We start from the raw sequence: 18,833 nt of genomic DNA, 5'->3' as shown, positions 1-18,833 counted from the left end.
CATGAATGGTTAACATTCATTATGTCTTTTAATGGACCTATCATTGTTTATGTGCGTGAAGGATAGTTCTGGAAAATTGTACAAACACAATAACGCGTACAACTTGCTTTCTTCGTTAACCATCTTCCAGACAAAGTACTTGCCACCTTTCCCAATTCCTGTCCACGTCAGTAAGCAAACCTCCCAATAAAAGATAGTCGTAATTGGTAAAGGCTTTCATTATGGCTTCCTTTCACCCCTCCAACTGTTATTTTACTTATTCCGTAATCACCAAAATGCAATAACTAGCTCAGCTCATTCACAATGTTCATTAAATTATAGTACGTGTCAAGACCGTTTCCTCCAAACGAGTACTAACCAAACTACTACTAGTATAAATCCCCAAAGTCGGCACCTTTGGAAGCTAGCATCGCAAAAAATAATGCTATTTTGTTTGTTATTACAATTCAGAAAGAAGAAATGGCTCGCAGCTATGGAAGTAATAGCCATTCAAAGAAGAGCATTCCATCCGTACTGTATTGAATGGCCTTAAAGTTGGCGCCTTGAGCAACTTTTCACGGCTAATTATAGAAGCATCGCCTTTTATTCGCATCAAGCGACAACAAAGCACAAAATATACGCTTTCATGGCAATTTGATGGCACGACACATGAATCAGGACAAAGGAATGGGGCGAATCTTACTGTATTCGCGAGATCTAGTACGGACAAGTCCGGATCGGGAGAGAACACGAACCTCGCCGCTGGGGCCGAAGCAGTTGTGGAGGTAGTTCTCGTCCATCCAGTACTGGAGGTCGCCGACCCAGATCGTCTTATTCTCCTCGCAGCCGTTCCCGCCGGATCCGGCCGCGGGTGGGGTCGGCGTGCGTCGCCCGGCCGCGGCAGGGGGAGGCGGCGGCCCCGGCGCGTAGTGCTTGGAGAACTGCGGCGGCGGAGGCGGCGGGGCGGCCACCATGGACGGCGGCGGGTAGGGGAGGACGACCCACCGCGGCTGCGGCATGTGGTGGTGCGGGTGCGGGTGATGCGGAGGTGGGAGCGGATGCGGGTGCGCGTGGGGGTGGTGAGGCGGCACGGCCACCTGTGGCTCCGTTGTGGTCGCCGCCATCTGCATCGCCGCCCGCGCCGCCGCCGCCGAGGAGGGTCGCCTGGGGTTGGGGGAGTCTCGTGAGGTTGCGGAGGGCGGAAAGAGAGGGTGCCCGTGGGTGAGGTGACTGGATATATAGCGGGCTGGCGGCGGATCCAGGCCGTCGGATCTAGGAGTTCGTTATTGTGCTGGTCGTTGATTGAACGGGGGAGGCAGGCTAACGTGTAGGGCCGGTGGGAGGTCCCAGATTTGGAGCGCGTTGGTAGCTGCCGTTATAGCGCTGCCAGTGTGGGCCCCTGTGGTTTGGGAGTGCGATTGGAAAGTGTTTTTCTTTTTCTTTTTCTTTTTCTTTTCCGGGAGTGTTGTTGCTGGTTTATATTATGATGATGCGGATTTATTATGCTGTCATAAATCAGTGTATGGTTGAGTGTCTTGCGACAGCATTTGGCAAATAAAGAACCAAATAAATACGGCATTTTTTGCTATTAATATATCCGTGTTATTTTGGGGCTGTGAAATGAGGTGGTGCTGTGCTGGACAAAGCTAAGGTTGAAGTTCTTCCTTCGTTCAGTTTTTGTAAGTTCGACATGATTTTCTAGGTTTTGATTTTGAATAACAAAACAAAATATGTGTAATATGCGCAAACAATATCTGTTTAGAAACTTCATTCAGCGATGAATCTCAGGTTACTATATTTTTTGTACTAACATATGACACACATTTTGCTATTTAAATTAAGGATCTAAAAACATGTGCCCGACTTGTAAATCGAGTAGAGGTAGTATTAAGGAGTTATATTTAATTATTTTGGTTCACCATAAAAATTCTGGCAACAAATGAATATAGCTTCCATCAAAATCAAACAATCACTATGGCACCTTGGGTGAGTCGTTGATTCTAGAATGATGTGTATGATATGTACATTGTACCAGTGTACCATAACATGACCACCAATGAATTACCGTTTGCATGGTTCAACCATTGCTAGCATGGTCTTGCGTGCCATATACTATGATTTTCTCTTCACGTCATGGAGACTTACTTGACGATTTATGACAAGCCTCTTGAAATGGAATTTTCAGGGTTTTGCTATAGTCCTTGAGGATCTGATCGCTCAATGGTTGTTCATCAGACTATGAGGCTTTGATAAATCAACATACGTTTTAGTTCATCGTCACATAGTTTGTGATTAAGTGGCTTGTTTCTACAAACGGCGAATTCTTGCTCAAGAAAGTCATGTGTCAGCACAACATGAGTGCACTAGTGTTTGCCTTTAGGGGGGCGGTATTGGGTTGCACTGTTCTAGATCACATAGGATTTCATGTTTGGCTAATTGTAATTCTATGCAAAGTAATAAAGATGTATTTTGTTGCAAAATAAAATGGTATACAACCTAGTAAGTAAACAAATACGGATATGATAACAATTATGCTCAAAGTTAGTATGTATCTTGAGTATTACTCCCTCCGTTCGGAATTACTTGTCGCGGAAATGGATGTATCTAGATGTATTTTAGTTCTAGATACATCCATATCCGAGACAAGTAATTCCGAACGGAGGGAGTAATTTGATACCCAGCCCATTGGCATACAAGTGGGGGTTGTTGATGGGTTTCTATGATTAATAAGTGATATTATGTGGCATTTGTATCGGCGGTGCTTACACATCTATATTTAGAAAGTATGCTATGGAATGACTTTATTTAACCAAGTTCATTCAAGTTGGCATATGTTGTTTTTAGTATATCATTTGAATGAGCACTTAGATGAATCAGTTTTTAAGGAGTGGAGTTCCTTATCTATAAGAAGAGCTGACACAGAGTGTGATTCGGATCAAAACAAATGGATGAGCCAGTGGTAGCGGGTCTTGTGGCAAAACTATAATATCGCGACGATGGTATCTCGATGGGTGTTTTTTTCCTCTCATCCTTGCTGGTTTATAGTTTTCTTTGCAACCGTAGCATTGAAGATCAAAAAAATCATCTCCCCTTTTGGACTTGATTAGAACATATATTTTGACCCATTATTAACAAAGTGTTGGCGACATTAATATTTTCTTATCAGTTTCTTGAGCCCTGTTGGCCTCTTAATAGTAATTTATACAAAATAATTATATGTATAACTTTATGGTCTTACACAATGGTTTCTTCCCCCTCCCGCAAGGCGACTACGGAAAGCCTTCTGTCCCTCAATCTCTGTCAGCAAGCCTGTGGATTCACCTCCCCTCCGCTTGGCACTCCGGCGGCCCGTGGCGGGGAGGGATTCCTAGTGCTTTTGGCTCTGGCTAGTTGATAGTTAGGGTTTTAATCCTCGCAGGGACGGTGTTTGATGGATGACGATTCTTCTCCGAGTTCGTCTTTCGGGCTCCAATCCTCCTCAAGTTCTTTCGTTGGGACGGATTAGACTGATACGTCCTTGTCGTATCTACTTTTTCAAACACTTTTGCTCTTATTTTGGACTCTAATTTGCACGATTTGAATGAAACTAACCCGGACTGACGCTGTTTTCGGCACAACTACCATGGTGTTGTTTTTGTGCAGAAATAAAAGTTCTCAGAATTGGACGAAACTTTTTGGAGATTTTTTATGGAATAAATGAATAATACTAGAGCCAAGACCCAATGGAGGAGGGCCACCCTATGCCCACAAGGCACCATGGCGCGCCTACCCCCCTCCCAGGCGCGCCCTGGTGGGTGGTCGGGCCCTCGTGGCTCCGCTGACCCTAATCTGGACACTATAAATTCATATTTCTTGAGAAAAAAAATAAGAGAACAAGTTTCATCGCGTTTTAGATACGAACCCATCGCCACCTCCTGTTCTTCATCGGCAGGCCAGATGTGGAGTCTGTTCGGGGCTCCGGAGAGGGGGATCTTCCGTCTTCGTCATCATCAACCATCCTCCATCACCAATTTCTTGATGCTCACCGCTGGGAGTGAGTAATTCCTTCGTAGGCTTTCGGGACGGTGATGGGTTGGATGAGATTCATCATGTAATCGGGTTAGTTTTATTAGGGCTTGATCCCTAGTATCCACTATGTTCTGATATTGATGTTGCTATGACTTTGCTATGCTTAATGCTTTGTTTCGGTTCTCTGTTAAAAGGAGGCCTTAATATCCCTTAGTTTCCTTGTGGACCCCGCTGTCATGGGATGGAGGACAAAAGATGTCATGCAAGTTCTTTTTCATAAGCACGTATGACTATTTACGGAATACATGCCTACATTACATTGATTAATTGGAGCTAGTTCTGTGTCGCCCTAGTTTATGACTGTTATATGATGAATATTATCCAACGTTATTACCGATCCAATGCCTACGAGCTTTTCACATAATTGTTCTTGCTAAGTTACTACTGTTGCAACTACTGTCACAACTGCTACAAAACTACTGCTACTACTATTGCCGCTCCTATTGCTGCTATTACCACTACCACCAACTTATCATACTATGGTGCTACTATAGATATTTAGTCTTCATGTGTGGTTGAATTGACAACTCAACTGCTGATACTTACAAGTATTCTTTGGCTCCCCTTTGCGTCGAATCAATAAAATTGGGTTGAATACTCTATGCTTGAAAACTGTTGCGATCCCCTATACTTGTGGGTTATCAAGACCTTTTTCTGGCGCCGTTGCCGGGAGCATAGCTATATTTGTTGAGTCACTTGTGAAAGTGCAACTAATCCCCGGGTGGTTTTGTTAATTCATAACAACATATAGCTCACTGAACTAACATCCGTTCAAGATAAATATTTCAGGAAGTTCAATGAATGGCATGGCATGGACTAGGAATGTGGACCCCTCAAAATGTTAAGGATGCATATTGGCAAAAGCTCAAGACTCTTCATCTTTTTTTTAGTGATCCAAGATCACATTGAGTCCATAGGAAGGCCAATACTATTAAATGGGATGAGGTGTTGCTTAATGGCTTGCTTGCTCAAATGCTTAGTGATATTACTCCAAATACCCTCAACCACTTTCTCATTCCAGATATGTCAAAACCCTAAACTCCAACTCGGTCCCACCGATTCATCCTATCCGTAGCCACCGAGTTCACATGACATAGCCACAGCCAGAAACCCTGACAATTCGGTCACACCGATATGGATCTCGGTCTCACCGAGATGACCTTGCCAATTCTCTATTGCCCTATTGCTTCACTTCGGCCTCACCGAGTTGATGCAATCGATGCCATCGAGATGAGGTTTGCCCTAAGCCCTAACACATCGGTCCCAATGAGTTGTTCCAGTCGGTCCCATCGAGATTCCTAACATTCACATTTTGAACTAAAATCGGTCTCACCGAGTTCATCTATTCGGTCTGATCGAGTTGGGTCAAATGTGTGTAACAGTTGGATTTTGTGTGGAGGCTATTTATACCCCTCCACTCCCTTCTCCATTTGTGATAGAACCATCAGAACGTGCCTACACTTCCAACATACATTTTCTAAGAGAGAACCACCAACTCATGTGTGAGATCAAGATATTCCAATCCTACCACAAGATTCTTGATTTCTAGCCTTCCCCAAGTTGCTTTCCACTCAAGTCATCTTTCCACCATATCCAAATCTATGAGAGAGAGTTGAGTGTTGGGGAGACTATCATTTGAAGCACAAGAGCAAGGAGTTCATCATCAACACACCATCTATTACCTTTTGGAGAGTGGTGTCTCCTAGATTGGTTAGGTGTCGCTTGGGAGCCTCCGTCAAGTTGTGGAGTTGAACCAAGAAGTTTGTAAGGGCAAGGAGATCGCCTACTTCGTGAAGATCTATCCGAGTGAGGCAAGTCCTCCGTGGGCAATGGCCACGGTGGGATATACAAGGTTGCTTCTTTGTGGACCCTTCGTGGGTGGAGCCCTCCATGGACTCACGCAACCGTTACCCTTCATGGGTTGAAGTCTCCATCAACGTGGATGTACGATAGCACCACCTATCGGAACCACGCCAAACATCTCCATGTATTCATTGCGTTTGCACTCTCCAAACCCTTACCTTTACCTTCATATGCAATGTTCTACTTTCCGCTGCTACACTCTTAGAATTACATGTGTAGGTTGATTGCTTGACTTGTGTTAGTTGCCAGACTTGTGTTAGTTGCCAAAATCTGCCCACAACTAAAATTGGGAAAAGTTAGATTTTTATTTGGTCAAGTAGTTTAATCACCCCCCTTGTTGGGGATATAACTACCAGGTATGACCCACCCAGGGTGGGCCGGGTCAATCACCATGGTGGGTTACTTAAAAGAAGCCCGACGAGTATACAAGGCGACAATTCATGATAAAGCTTGTAATAGGCCCAAGCCCAGAGGCGGCTTAAGGCCCGTAATTGTGAACCGCCATGTATGGATAAGACTTGTAAAGAAAGGCATGTAAAAGAAGTCACCGAGCCGGACACGTTGTATGAGCCGGCCGGGACTCTGTAGGCCGCCAGGCGTTAACCCGTGTATATAAGGGGACGACCCGACGGCGGCTTAGGGAAAGAAACAACAGATCGAGAGCCAAGCTAGCGTATTTCACTCCTTGGTCATCGAAACCTAGCAATACTACAACAACTGGACTAGGCTTTACCTTCACCGCAAGGGGCCGAACCAGTATAAACCTCTTGTGTCCTTTGTCCCGATTAACCCCTTTAAGCTTCCTAGTTGCGATGGCTCCACGACTAAGTCCTTTCACTAGGACATCTGCCGTGACAATTCCACGACAGTTGGCGCCCACCCCACGGTGGATTTGAGTTCTTGAAGGGCAGCTTCGAAGGGCTCAAGGGATACGCTGTGGGCCAGATGACCAAGAGTCGTCGCGGCAAACTCTGCATCGACGACACAGGCTCAATTGAGTACGGGTACTGGGTCCCCTTCTACGTAATCCATCTTCATCGGCCGGATCGGCGAGCCGGGCCCTAAGCCGGACATCTGCACAGACCTCATCGAGACGGCTCAGCGTGCGAGACACACCCGGACTTAGCCCGCCGTGAGGCATGCCTTCGTGGGTTGCATCCATGAAGGGGAGTTTTCTGAAGGATCTGTGGATGGCGGTGAGATGACTATCCACTCTGACGGCGAGTCGTCCACAGGTGAGACAGATTCATTGTATCAACTATAGGATGGCGGGCTTGGGGGCTGTTCCGATGGCAGTAGTATTCCAGACCCCTTTGAGCCGCCGAACAGAGTTGGGATCTTCATGGATGGTATGCATCTTGTTCAAAACTCTACGGCTGCAGCAGCGATAACCTCTGGGTCAGGAGCAGCCAGGTCAGGAGACCCCGCACGCCCGCCGGCTCAGGTACTGATGGATCTCATGGATAGGATGACGACCTTACTGACCGCCGTGGTTGAACCGACGGACAGAGCTTAGCATGATGCGGAGGTGGCACGGTTACGTGGGGAGGTAGCTCAAGCCAAGGAAAACTTGGCGGCAGAGGACGTCTGGATGGCTACGGAACGGGCAGCTTTCGACGCTCGGGCTCAACAGCTTCAATCAGAGGCTTTTCAGCTTTCGATGAATCTAAACGCGTCAAACGAGGTCATGAGGAGAAGGCACCAGAAGACTCAATCACGTCTGCCCCTGACTTATGATCCTAGGAATCTCTTCCACACACCCGGGGCTAGTCCCAGTAACCCGCCGGAGGCCAACCGGATTACAACACCCAGGGCTAGGGCGTCGGGTCAGCCGCGAGCTATGGAACCCCCTCGGGTGAATACGGCTTTGTCTCGTCATACACCAACACCGCCGGGTCATTTTTCTAGCCCTTTGGAGAGTCTGATTGCTGCATCGACACGTCTAGCGGCTCTCCCAATGGAAGGCGATTCCCCGACGGTGATCGAAACGCGAAGGGTCAGAGATCTTCTTCAGACAGCTCTGGCACAGCAGGAGTCATACTCTTATAGTCGAGACAGGATCCATTCAATCCTCGCCCAAGCCGGAGCCCAGGCTATAGCAGGCATATGGATTCAGTGGCCATGTCAAGCAATGCTCAGCGTCATAACCAGCCACGCAGGTATGACCTGACGCATGATGGAGCTCTTAACTTGGTGGACCAGGAGAGGATCCGCCAAGAGGCTGAGCGGGCAGTTCAACAGGCAGCGGAGCAGGCGGCTCACCAGGCTTTTCCGGTTTATCCAACAGCCTCTATTGAAGCAGGTGTGGCCACAAGGACAGGAGGTGTCCCTTGTCTGGTGTCGGCTTTGCATAATGAGTGTTTGCCAAAGGACTTTAAGGGGCCTCGCAAGGTGCCTAATTACACAGCCGACTTACAGCCTGGGGCATGGATTGAAAGTTATGAGATGGCCATGGAATTGTTGGAGGTCAGTGAAGCAGCAATGGCCAAGTACTTCCCTATGATGCTAGATGGAACAACTCGCACTTGATTAAAGGGGTTGCCACCCAATTCCATCGGCTCATGGGCAGAGTTAAAAGCCCGGTTCATTCAGAACTTCAAAGATACATTCAAGCAGCCCATGTAGATTGTGGATTTGACTAATTGCAAGCAATAGGAAGGTGAATCCACGACCCATTGGGTGCGCCGGGTGAAGGAAATAATACATTCATCTGATAAGATGGATGCCGGCTCCACGGTCTTAATGTTGGAGAAAAATTCCCGTTTTGAACCTCTGAAACAGAAGCTGGGGCGGCTCAAGCGTGATTGTAATGACATGGGCCAGCTGATGGATGCTCTGGTCAAGTACGCCGACTCTGATAGTACCAAGGATCTCGCGTCTGACGAAGAGAAGACAGGGAAGGGAAAGAAGAACGGCAAAGGTCACCAGCATAACCCGGCAAATCAAGGAGGTAACAATAAACGTAAGGCTGACGGTAGTCTGGAGTTTGTGGCTAACACCAACGCACAGGGAAACAATCAACGGTGCAAGGGGAGGCCACCTCCTCGGTCAGGCGGGTCAGGTCCCACTCTCGAACAGTTGCTAAATGAACCCTGCCCGAGACACGACACCCGGGAGAAGCCGGCCACCCATCTATGGAAAGATTGTACGATCATGAAGGCTTTCAAGAATTCTAACATGTTTGACGGTAACATGGACCTAGCAGTGGCTCAGGCGGTGGAGGTTTCCATGGCCCGGGCGGCGGCTCAAGTGGTGGAGGTTTTCATGGCCAGGGCCCTCGGGGCAATCAAGGCGGCTATAATCAGCAATCTGGCCAATGTAGTCAACAGCAGCGGCAATCAGGGTATCAGAGTAACCCAAAGCAACTAAACAGTGGGCAGTACCACATGTTCACCACCAGTTTATGCAAAAGGGACCAGAAACTTCATAAGAGAGTTGTGAATGCGGATGAACTGGCGGTTCCACGTTATTTGAGATGGTCTGAGCAGCCTATTGTGTGGAGTAGGTAAGATCACCCTCTCCGGGTCGATAATACGGGTCACTTGGCTTTGGTGGTGGCCCCTTAGGTTGGTGGATACAAATTCACTAAAGTACTCATGGATGGAGGTAGTAGTATCAACATTCTCTATTATGAGACGTTTCGTCACATGGGGTTGACTAACAAAAGTCTTAAGACATCCAACACTGTTTTCCATGGAGTAGTGCCTGGTAAGTCGGCATATCCAGTTGGTAAGATTGAGCTGGAAGTAGCCTTTGGAGATGAGCATGATTCTAGGGCAGAGAAGTTAACTTTTGAAGTGGTCAAAATCAAAAGCCCGTATCACGCCCTGTTTGGACGGCCGGCTTATGCAAAATTCATGGCACGACCGTGTTATGTTTATCTGCAGCTCAAGATGCCGGGTTATAAGGGCACTATCACAGTGCATGGAAGCCGGAAGATAGCCTTGGAATGTGAAGAAGGTGATGTTGCTTACGCCGAATATGTTTGTGCAACAGAGGAATTGAAGTTTTATAAGGATAATGTTGACCCGGCGGACATGACCTCTTTGAAGAAGCCAACTACTGAGCATGAGCCGGCGTTGAAATTTAAGTCAGCTGACGATACCAAGATGATTGATATTGTGCCTGGCGACTCATCCAAACAATTCATTATCAGTGCTAACTTGGATCCCAAATAGGAAAGCGCGCTCATCGAGTTCATCTATGAGAACGGGGACATCTTTGCATGGAAGCCTTCTGACATGCCGGTTGTACCGAGAGAACTCACTGAGCACACTCTCAATATTGACCCCAAGTTTAAACCGGTCAGGCAGTTTATTCGGTGGTTCAACGAGGAAAGGCGTCAGGCTATTGGAGAAGAGGTGGCCCGACTCTTGGCGGTCGGGTTTATTGTTGAAGATTTTCACCCAGAGTGGTTGGCTAACCCGGTGCTTGTGCTCAAAAAGAATGGCACTTGGCCTATGTGTGTGGATTACACAGATTTAAACAAAGCTTGTCCGGCTGATCCTTTTGCTCTCCCTCGTATTGATCAAATCATTGATGCTACGAGGGTTGCGAGCGTTTGAGCTTTTTGGTTGCTTATTCTGGCTATCATCAGATCAAAATGACAGTTAAGGACCAGGAGAAGACGGCTTTCATTACTCCGTTTGGAGCCTTCTGCTATGTGTTTATGCCTTTTGGGCTTAAGAGTGCCCAGGCGACTTATCAGCGGTGTGTACAGAATTGCCTTCATAATCAGATTGGGTGCAATGTTCATGCTTATGTGGACGATGTAGTGGTGAAATCCAGAGAGAAGGAAACCTTGGTAGCTGATCTGAAGGAAATTAACCTTTGATAACCTCCGGGTCTACAAGATGATGCTTAACCGGCCAAGTGCGTTTTTGGAGTCCCAGCTGGCAAGCTTTTGGGCTTTTTGGTGTCTAACAGAGGCATTGAGGCTAACCCGGAAAAAAATAAGGCAATTACATCTTTGGCTAAACCGGCGTGCATCAATGGCGTTCAGCGGCTGGCGGGTCGCGTTGCAGCTTTGAGTCGGTTCATAAGCCGGTTGGGTGAGAAGGCTATGCCTTTGTATCAAATGATGAAGAAGATGGATGATTTTGTCTGGAGTGACGCTGCTAACTCTGCCTTTGAAGATCTGAAACGACAGCTCTTCGAACCGCCGGTCCTTGCTACTCCGGTTGAGAAGGAGCCACTGTTGTTATATGTGGCTGCTAACGCACGTGTTGTCAGTGTGGCCATTGTTGTCGAGCGCAAGGAGGCTGGCAAGGAACATCCGGTTCAATGGTTGGTTTATTACGTCAGTGAAGTGCTCATTGAGTCCAAACAGAGATACCCACATTGGCAGAAGCTTGTTTATGGGGTGTTCATGGCAAGCCGGAAGCTTAAGCATTATTTTCAGGGTCATCCTATCACTGTGGTTAGATCTGTACCTTTAGGAGATATTATTCAAAATAGAGAAGCCACGGGACGAGTTGCCAAGTGGGCCATTGAGCTTGGGTCTCATGGTTTAAATTATGTGCCACGTACTGCCATCAAATCTCAAGCACCTGTGGACTTCATTAACGATTGGACGGAGTTGCAGATACCTGAAGAGAAGCCAGACAACACATATTGGATGATTCATTTTGATGGGTCCAGACAATTGGAAGGCTCAAGGGCTGGAGTTGTTTTAACTTCTCCTCGAGGTGAAAAAATTGTTATGTGTTGCGATTGATGTTTCCTTGTACTAACAATGCAGCTGAGTATGAGGCCTTACTCCATGGGCTTCGAATGGCTAGAGAGATGAGTTTAAGCCGTGTACGGTGCCTCAGCGACTCAGATCTGGTGGCTCAGCAAGTATCAGGCAAGTGGGATTCCAAGGACCCTCTCATGGTGGTTTATCGCCGTGAGGTTGACGTTGTTGCTGGACACTTCAAGGGTTATCAGGTGGAGCACATTGATCGCAAAAAGAATGAAGCGGCCGATGCTTTAAGCCGGTTGGGATCTCAGCGTAAGCCAGTGCCGCCTAACACCTTTTTAGATGTTCTGCCTAACCCTTCTATCAAGTTGCCTACAGAAGAGGACTTGGCTATTCCAGACCCAGAAGCACAATTGGTGGCGGCTCTTCATGTCATTCCAGATTGGACAGTGCCATATTTGGCTTACATGACCCGGGGTGAGTTGCCGAAGGATGAGACCTTGGCTCGACAGATAACCCGGCGGTCTAAGTCAATGACAATTTCCAATGGTGAGTTGTATCATCGCAGTGTCACCGGAGCGTTTCAATGTTGTGTCTCTCCTGAAGAAGGTCAAGAAATTATTCATGAGATCCATGAAGGAGATTGTGGCCATCATGCCAGTTCAAAGTCTCTTGTGGCCAAAGCTTTTCCTCATGGTTTTTACTGGCTAACGGCTCACGCTGATGCGGAGGATCTGGTCAGTAGGTGCGATGGGTGTCAAAAAATTTCACGACGAGCGCACGTGCCGGCTCAGGAATTGCAGATGATTCCAATCACTTGGCCGTTTGCAGTATGGGGGCTTGACATGGTTGGACCTTTCAAAAGGTCTAAAGATAAGAAGACGCACCTTTTGGTGGCAGTGGACAAGTTCACAAAATGGGTTGAGGCAGAGCCAGTCAGTAAGTGTGATGCGGCCACGACGGTTCAATTCATGAAGAAGGTGATCTTTCGTTTTGGCTTTCCACATAGCATTATCACTGACAATGGCACCAACTTGTCCCAAGGAGACATGGAAGAGTTCTGTCAACGGGAGCATATCCGGCTTGATGTTTCATCAGTAGCTCACCCCAATCCAATGGTCAAGCTGAAAGAGCCAATCAGGAAATCCTGAAAGGTCTAAAACCACGGCTTATGGTCCCTTTACAACGGACGCCAGGTTGTTGGGTGGAAGAATTACCCTCTGTGATATGGAAGATCAATACTACTCCTAACAGGTCTACGAGTTATACGCCTTTCTTCATGGTTTATGGAGCGGAGGCAGTTCTGCCTAGTGACATCCATCATGACTCGCCCCGCGTGGTGGCTTACGTTGAAGCTGATAACGAGCAAGCCCGACAGGATGCGCTTGACTTACTAGATGAGGAGCGAGACTTGGCAGCAGCCCGATCAGCAATTTATCAGCAAGACCTGTGCTGTTATCACAGCCGCCGGGTTAAGTCCAGAACCTTTCAAGAAGGTGACCTGGTGCTCCGGCTCATCCAGGATAAGTCTGATGCACACAACCCACCTTGGGAAGGACCCTTTGTGGTCAGCAAGAACTTAAACAACGGGTCATATTACCTTATCGATGTTCAAGAGCACCAAGACTCACGTAAGTCGGAGGAGGAGACCCGCCGGCCGTGGAATATTGCTCATCTTCGGCCTTACTACACTTGAGCCACCGACTCTCATAATGTACATACTTTGATGTTGTATATATTATGATAAGTAATAAAGCAGGACCTCTGTCCTTTTTTGATCATATATCTTTATCATTCTAATTATTCAAAACGAGTAGTTGGGGGCTGATCGTATTCGAATCTAGCTTAACCCTTTTGGTCCGGCTCATGATCGTATTCGAATCTAGCCGTTAAACCTCATGGTCACCAGGGGGGCTTCCTGTTCAAACATAGGTCACATTCGAACCAAAGAGAACATAGCTGTCGTAACCCTTTTGATCGGCGCAAAGCCAAACTCACTAGGGGGCTTCTTGATCGTGCCTGAATCATAGCTTAACCCCTTTTGGGTCCAACTTGGATCATATTCGAATCAGGGTCGTTAAAAACCTCTCAAGGTCATTTGGGGGCTTCCTGTTCAAAATAGGTCGTATTCGAACAAAAGAGAACATAGCTGTCGGTACCCTCTTGATCGGCGCAACGGTAAAGCCACTGGGGGCTACATGATCGTATTCAAATCCTAGCTTAACCCCTTTGGTCTGGTTTACTGATCGTATTCGAATCAGAAGCCTCCAAATTTTTCTTACCGCTTGATTTACATTATTTGAAAGATACTCTTTTGTTTTATTGGTTTTTTGTTGTCTCGAATCTAACTATAAGATTGGTTTCAATTTAAACTGGCTTCATCCTTTGACAATAAGTTGCCAATGTATAACAGTCATCGGGCATATGGAGTATTGACTTATAAAACGATTGGGTTATCACCCTTACTGTCTGGGCCATATAAGCCGGCAGTTTAGAATCAAAGAACATAGGTATGACATTATCGTTCATAAGCAGACTTATCTGTGTTTTTCGTTAATCAAAGGCTTTTTCAGCCTTGTTTATCTTTACATCTGGTCCTGATTATTCCACTATGATAATTTCATAGTTTTGTATCGGGTGTTTTGACCCATCCAGCGATAAACCGCTAGGACAGTTTTTTCACTTTTGCATACAGGAACAGATTTAAACACTACAGATGTGATAAAGGATATAATGCATACATTGACATGATGGGTAAAACAATCATATGCAACATCATATGCATGACGGCATAAGCAAAACATGCGGTTTTCAAGCTAACCTATTACAAGGCATTGGGAGCCCAAAAGGTTAAAATTGTTTTCTCTCCTAACCAGATGTCAAGCTAAGGCCGGTTCATTAAGTCTTGGCCGGATTATTCGGACAGTTATGACTCCTCCCTCGCCGGTTCACCTCCCTCCACTGGTTGGAAGCTGGGCTTGGACCAATCAAAGTCATTCAGAGCAATGAACTTAGCTTCATCGTCAATTAGACCAGCCGGGTCAATTTCTAGGGCAAAGGTGTGTTGGTAAACCGGCGGGATAAGATCTGTCACTTTATACAAGGGAGTCGCCATCTTCTTATTATCAACATCAAAATCCGGCTGATATTTATCAATGTTGGTTTCCTCGCCAAGGATGGTAGCATGAGGACGAACTCCCCTCACACAAGCAACAAAGTCATCTTGATCAAACAAAGCCCCGTCTTCCTTCAAAGGGGGATACCCCTTGGCTACGTCAGCCGGGTCTAGTTCCAGCACCCAGGCTTTGGAACGACTTAGGGCAGTTAGGGCTCTGGCTCTTGCACAAGACCACTTGACCTCTTGGAATCTGGTGGGTAAAATAGATAGCTTCTTCAAAACTTCACTCAAGAGGTTGGGTCCTTGGTTGGCTGGGGAGATAATAGCAAGCGCCCGTTGAGCCCCAGTATACAGTTGCTCCACCAAGGTGTAAACCGCCTTGAGTTTTGTCACGCTGTTTTGACTCAGATTGTTACTCCGCGGACCTATGAGTATTTTAAAAAGGTTAAGGAGGCGGCTTATATTTCTGGCAAAAATAGAGTGCAAGTAACTAATGCAAATGACTCACCAAAGATTGCGGAGACCATCTGAGACACGCGGTTTTTAAGCCGGTGAGCTCCGTGGTAACCTCCTTGAGAGCCGCCTCCGCTGTCTTGGCACGCTGTATCAGCAAGGTTTTCTCATCAGCCCAGGATTTCTTCTCCGCGTCAAAACTGGTCTTCAGTTTTTCAGCTTCAGAGAGGCTCAACTGGAGTTTGGAGTCAGCGTTCTTTATCTTCGCCTCTTGATCCACTAGCCGGGTCTTTGCATTAGTCAATTGAGAACCCACTTCAGTTAGGGCGGTCTACAAACATGCACAGGTGTGTTAAAGTTTATTTCAATAAAAGTTCTAATGATTAAAGTCCCAAGTGCTTTGCAACACAACACCACTCGGCACTTGGGGGCTAATGTCTGCCAAAGCAATTTTTAAATGCAAAATGGCTCTTCTATGTTTAAAGTCCCAAGTGTTTTACAAGTAACAATGCTTGGCACTTGGGGGCTAATGCATGATATTAAGAAAGTTTTTCATGTTGAGCCGAATCACACTATTTGTTTGGACTGATTCAAGACAGTTATGAAGTCAAGTACCGACTTATTTTATGATAAATTGAGCCGGCCCTTGGGGACTACAGGTGAAATTTATGCTGGACTTAAGGAAAATCTAAAGACAAAGCATCAACCTATATCACAAGTCTACAGATCATTCATGTTCATCATAATCCGGAGACTTGGGGGCTAGCATAGCATATGTACACTAGTGAAAGCCGGAGAACGTACCTCATATTTCAGTTGTAGTTGCTTGACCATCTCAATTTCCGAGTCACGGCTGGAATGCACATGACTGAGGTATCCAGACAACACATCACTAACATTCAGGTGAGCGTAGTGAGAGACGTCAAACGCACCTTCTGCCTTTCTAAAGCCTCTTGCTTGGCAGAGTGCCGGGCCAGTACAGTTGGGTTGCCTGGATCAACGAATCGACTACCAGTAATTAAGACATCATTGTCAGAAGTCGACGGCGGGTTATCTAAGCTAGATGGCTCAGCGGTAGACGGATTGAGAATGGTCTCATCAACTAACGGCTCAAGAGGGTCTGATTGAACGTGGACAGCAGGATCTTCTGGTGCTTCAGATTGTTCAGGAGGAGTTGGTATTGCCGGTTCAGGAGCAGGGTCTTTCGGGTCTTCCGCCGGTTTAGCCACCTTGGCTTTCTTGGATTTTTCTTGACCGCTAAGAAGGATTTCATGAGTTAGTATAATGATGCAGACTTAAAGATGCAGAAGAAACATAATTTTCCTTACCCAGGGGCAGTCTTGAAAGCCGGGAATTGAGTTTGTTAAGAATCGCCAAAAGAGCAAGAAACCTCCTGCAAAAGTAAAATAAAGTTAAGAGAGTAAGGAAATAGATTCATTGATAAAAGCAAGAGACAAAGGTGAAAGAAACCTCATTCTGGCATTTTCAAGGAGTTTTTTGTAAGCCAGAGGGCAGTTCATTATCATCATTGGTCCGGGCCTGACGGCGGCTCTCATGTTGCTGCTTTTTCAAAAGAAAATGAGGATCCAAATAAGCCAAAGGGTGTGAAAACCTTACTTTCCGGGTTACCAGTCGAGGTTTCGGTCTTGGCAAAGGTTCTGAGTCGGAGGAAATAGTTACCTCTTCTTCTACTGCCTGGCTGGCCCCCGTGTCGTCCTGGCAATAGTCAGTGTCAATAAGGTTGTTAAAAAACATGCCAAGGGAGCCAAGGGCTACCTCTGACTCAGAAACATCATCCAGCTTGAACATATTAGAAGCAGTCTTTTTCTTCTTGGACTTTCGGGTTGTCTTCCTGGTGGCTATGGCAGCGGCTCTAGCCTTTTTGGCGGCTTCATGATCATATTTGGCCTTCCAGAAGTCAGATTTGGCCTATAGGCAAATAACAGGTTAAAAGTCATGCAAGTATTTAACTACTGAAGAAAAAAGGAGGTCAAGGGGGTTCACCTCTGGTGCCGGGTTAAGTTTGCAGAAAGGATTTAATCCAACCTTACTGCAGTCCTTGTATTTACTGTTTACGAGGGTGGTTGACATCTCCACAATGGCCTCTTCAGTCAGTTCCAGAGGGCTATGGCGCAGAGGGTCATCTGGTCCTCTGGCATAGGTATGCATCAAGGCAGAACGGTGGCTCAGAGGGATGACCCGCCATGCGATCTAGCAACGGATCAGATCAACTCCACTTAGGCCGTTTCCCAATAAGGCTTGAATCCTTTTGATAGACGGGATAAGCTTCTTGCGTTCAGCAGCAGTAAGCTTGTCAGGGAGCACAAACTTAGAATCAAGGCGCTCCACGCGATAACCCAGCAATGGTCTTTCATCAGCTGGTGATGTGTCTTTGCAATAAAACCAAGTTTGGTTCCAATCCTTGGGATGGCTTGGTAAGACTATTAAGGGAAAAACAGCACCCTGTCGGCGCTGAATTGAGATTCCACCAAGTTCTAAGCTAAGGCCATTGGTGCACTCATTCTGGCGGTTCAAATAGAAGTACTCTCTGAAGAGTTCAACAGTAGGTTCTTCTTGAAGATAAACCTCACAGAGAACTTGAAAGTTGCAGATGTTGGATATGGAGTTGGGTCCTAGATCTTGTGGATGAAGCTTGAAAAAAATACAAAACATCTCTGAAGAACTTTGAGCCGGGTGGAGAAAAACCATGATTCATGTGATCAGTAAAGATGATGACTTCACCGTCTTTGGGTTGAGGTCGTTCTTCGGACGGGTCAGGAGCGCGATAGGACATAATATTCTTCTCCGACAAATATCCAATGGTGACAAAATCTTTCAAGGTGTCATCAGTAACTGTGGAAGGGACTCAGTTGCAGACTGTTGGCGCTTTTGACGGCATGATGAAAAAGGACAAGCTGAAAAGAAAGTAATTTGCCAGTTCAAATCAATTGGTGGAATTACAGGTTAAATGATTATAATACAGATGAGTAATGGCGGCTTAAGTAAGGGCTAATGATATATGAAGGAGAAATGAGCCAGTATGATAAGCCGCCATGGCGAAAGATATTTGAAGGTTGTCTGAGACAGAATTGACTAAGTTCTGAGGCAAACAAGTTTCACAAGCTATTGCTATTATTTTGGATGAAGATGGTTCAAAAAAGAAAAATAAATCTAGACCTAAAAAACCAACACAGAGGAGTTCATCGGTTCTAAGGGGACCTTTGTACAAGAGAAAGGGATCTGCTAGCATCTGAAATGGATGCAAAACAACTACCACATCGGTTCGATACTTCTTTTAGATCAAAGGACGGGGTGGTGGAGAAACTGCAAGGAATCTGCGATGAACAGTGAAGAACACAAGAAAGAAACTCACGAACCCTAATGCAGATCTAAGGTGTGAGAAAGCAAGAACTTACGGATGCAGATCTACTGCGGAGGATCATCGCCGTTCTCTGGACGAGCTCAGGGTGATGAAGCGGCCAAAGTTGAGGATGACGGTGAGCGCTGCGGCGGCGGCGGAGCTCGAATGACAGAGAGGTGGCGAGAGAAGGAAGAAGAAGAAAGAGGAAGGACCAGCCGTGCCTATTTATAAGGAGATAGGTGAACATGCAGGCACAAAAATTGAGGAAGGCTAAAAGTAAATGATTATCCAGCTAAATGGACGCCTCGATT

At 46.4% G+C, this 18,833-nt stretch overlaps 1 protein-coding gene across 2 annotated transcripts in view; it reads right to left on the bottom strand.

Moving 5' to 3' along the window:
• Positions 1-1,194, bottom strand: part of LOC119355300 (polyadenylate-binding protein RBP47-like) — a 4,837-nt gene extending 3,643 nt beyond the window's left edge. Inside the window, exon 1 of one of the 2 annotated variants that reach the window (XM_037622088.1) lies at positions 735-1,194. In XM_037622088.1, the coding sequence (XP_037477985.1) occupies positions 735-1,109 (375 nt within the window). In that variant the 5' untranslated portion in view covers positions 1,110-1,194. The remainder of the gene's footprint in view (positions 1-734) is intronic. The other variant, XM_037622086.1, reaches the window with a different exon arrangement.
• Positions 1,195-18,833: the final 17,639 nt, after the last annotated feature.

The sequence above is a fragment of the Triticum dicoccoides genome, chromosome 2A (genome assembly GCF_002162155.2).
Source record: "Triticum dicoccoides isolate Atlit2015 ecotype Zavitan chromosome 2A, WEW_v2.0, whole genome shotgun sequence".
NCBI lineage: Eukaryota > Viridiplantae > Streptophyta > Magnoliopsida > Poales > Poaceae > Triticum > Triticum dicoccoides.
Note: the sequence above shows the minus strand (reverse complement) of the source record. Positions and strands in the feature narration are given on the sequence as shown.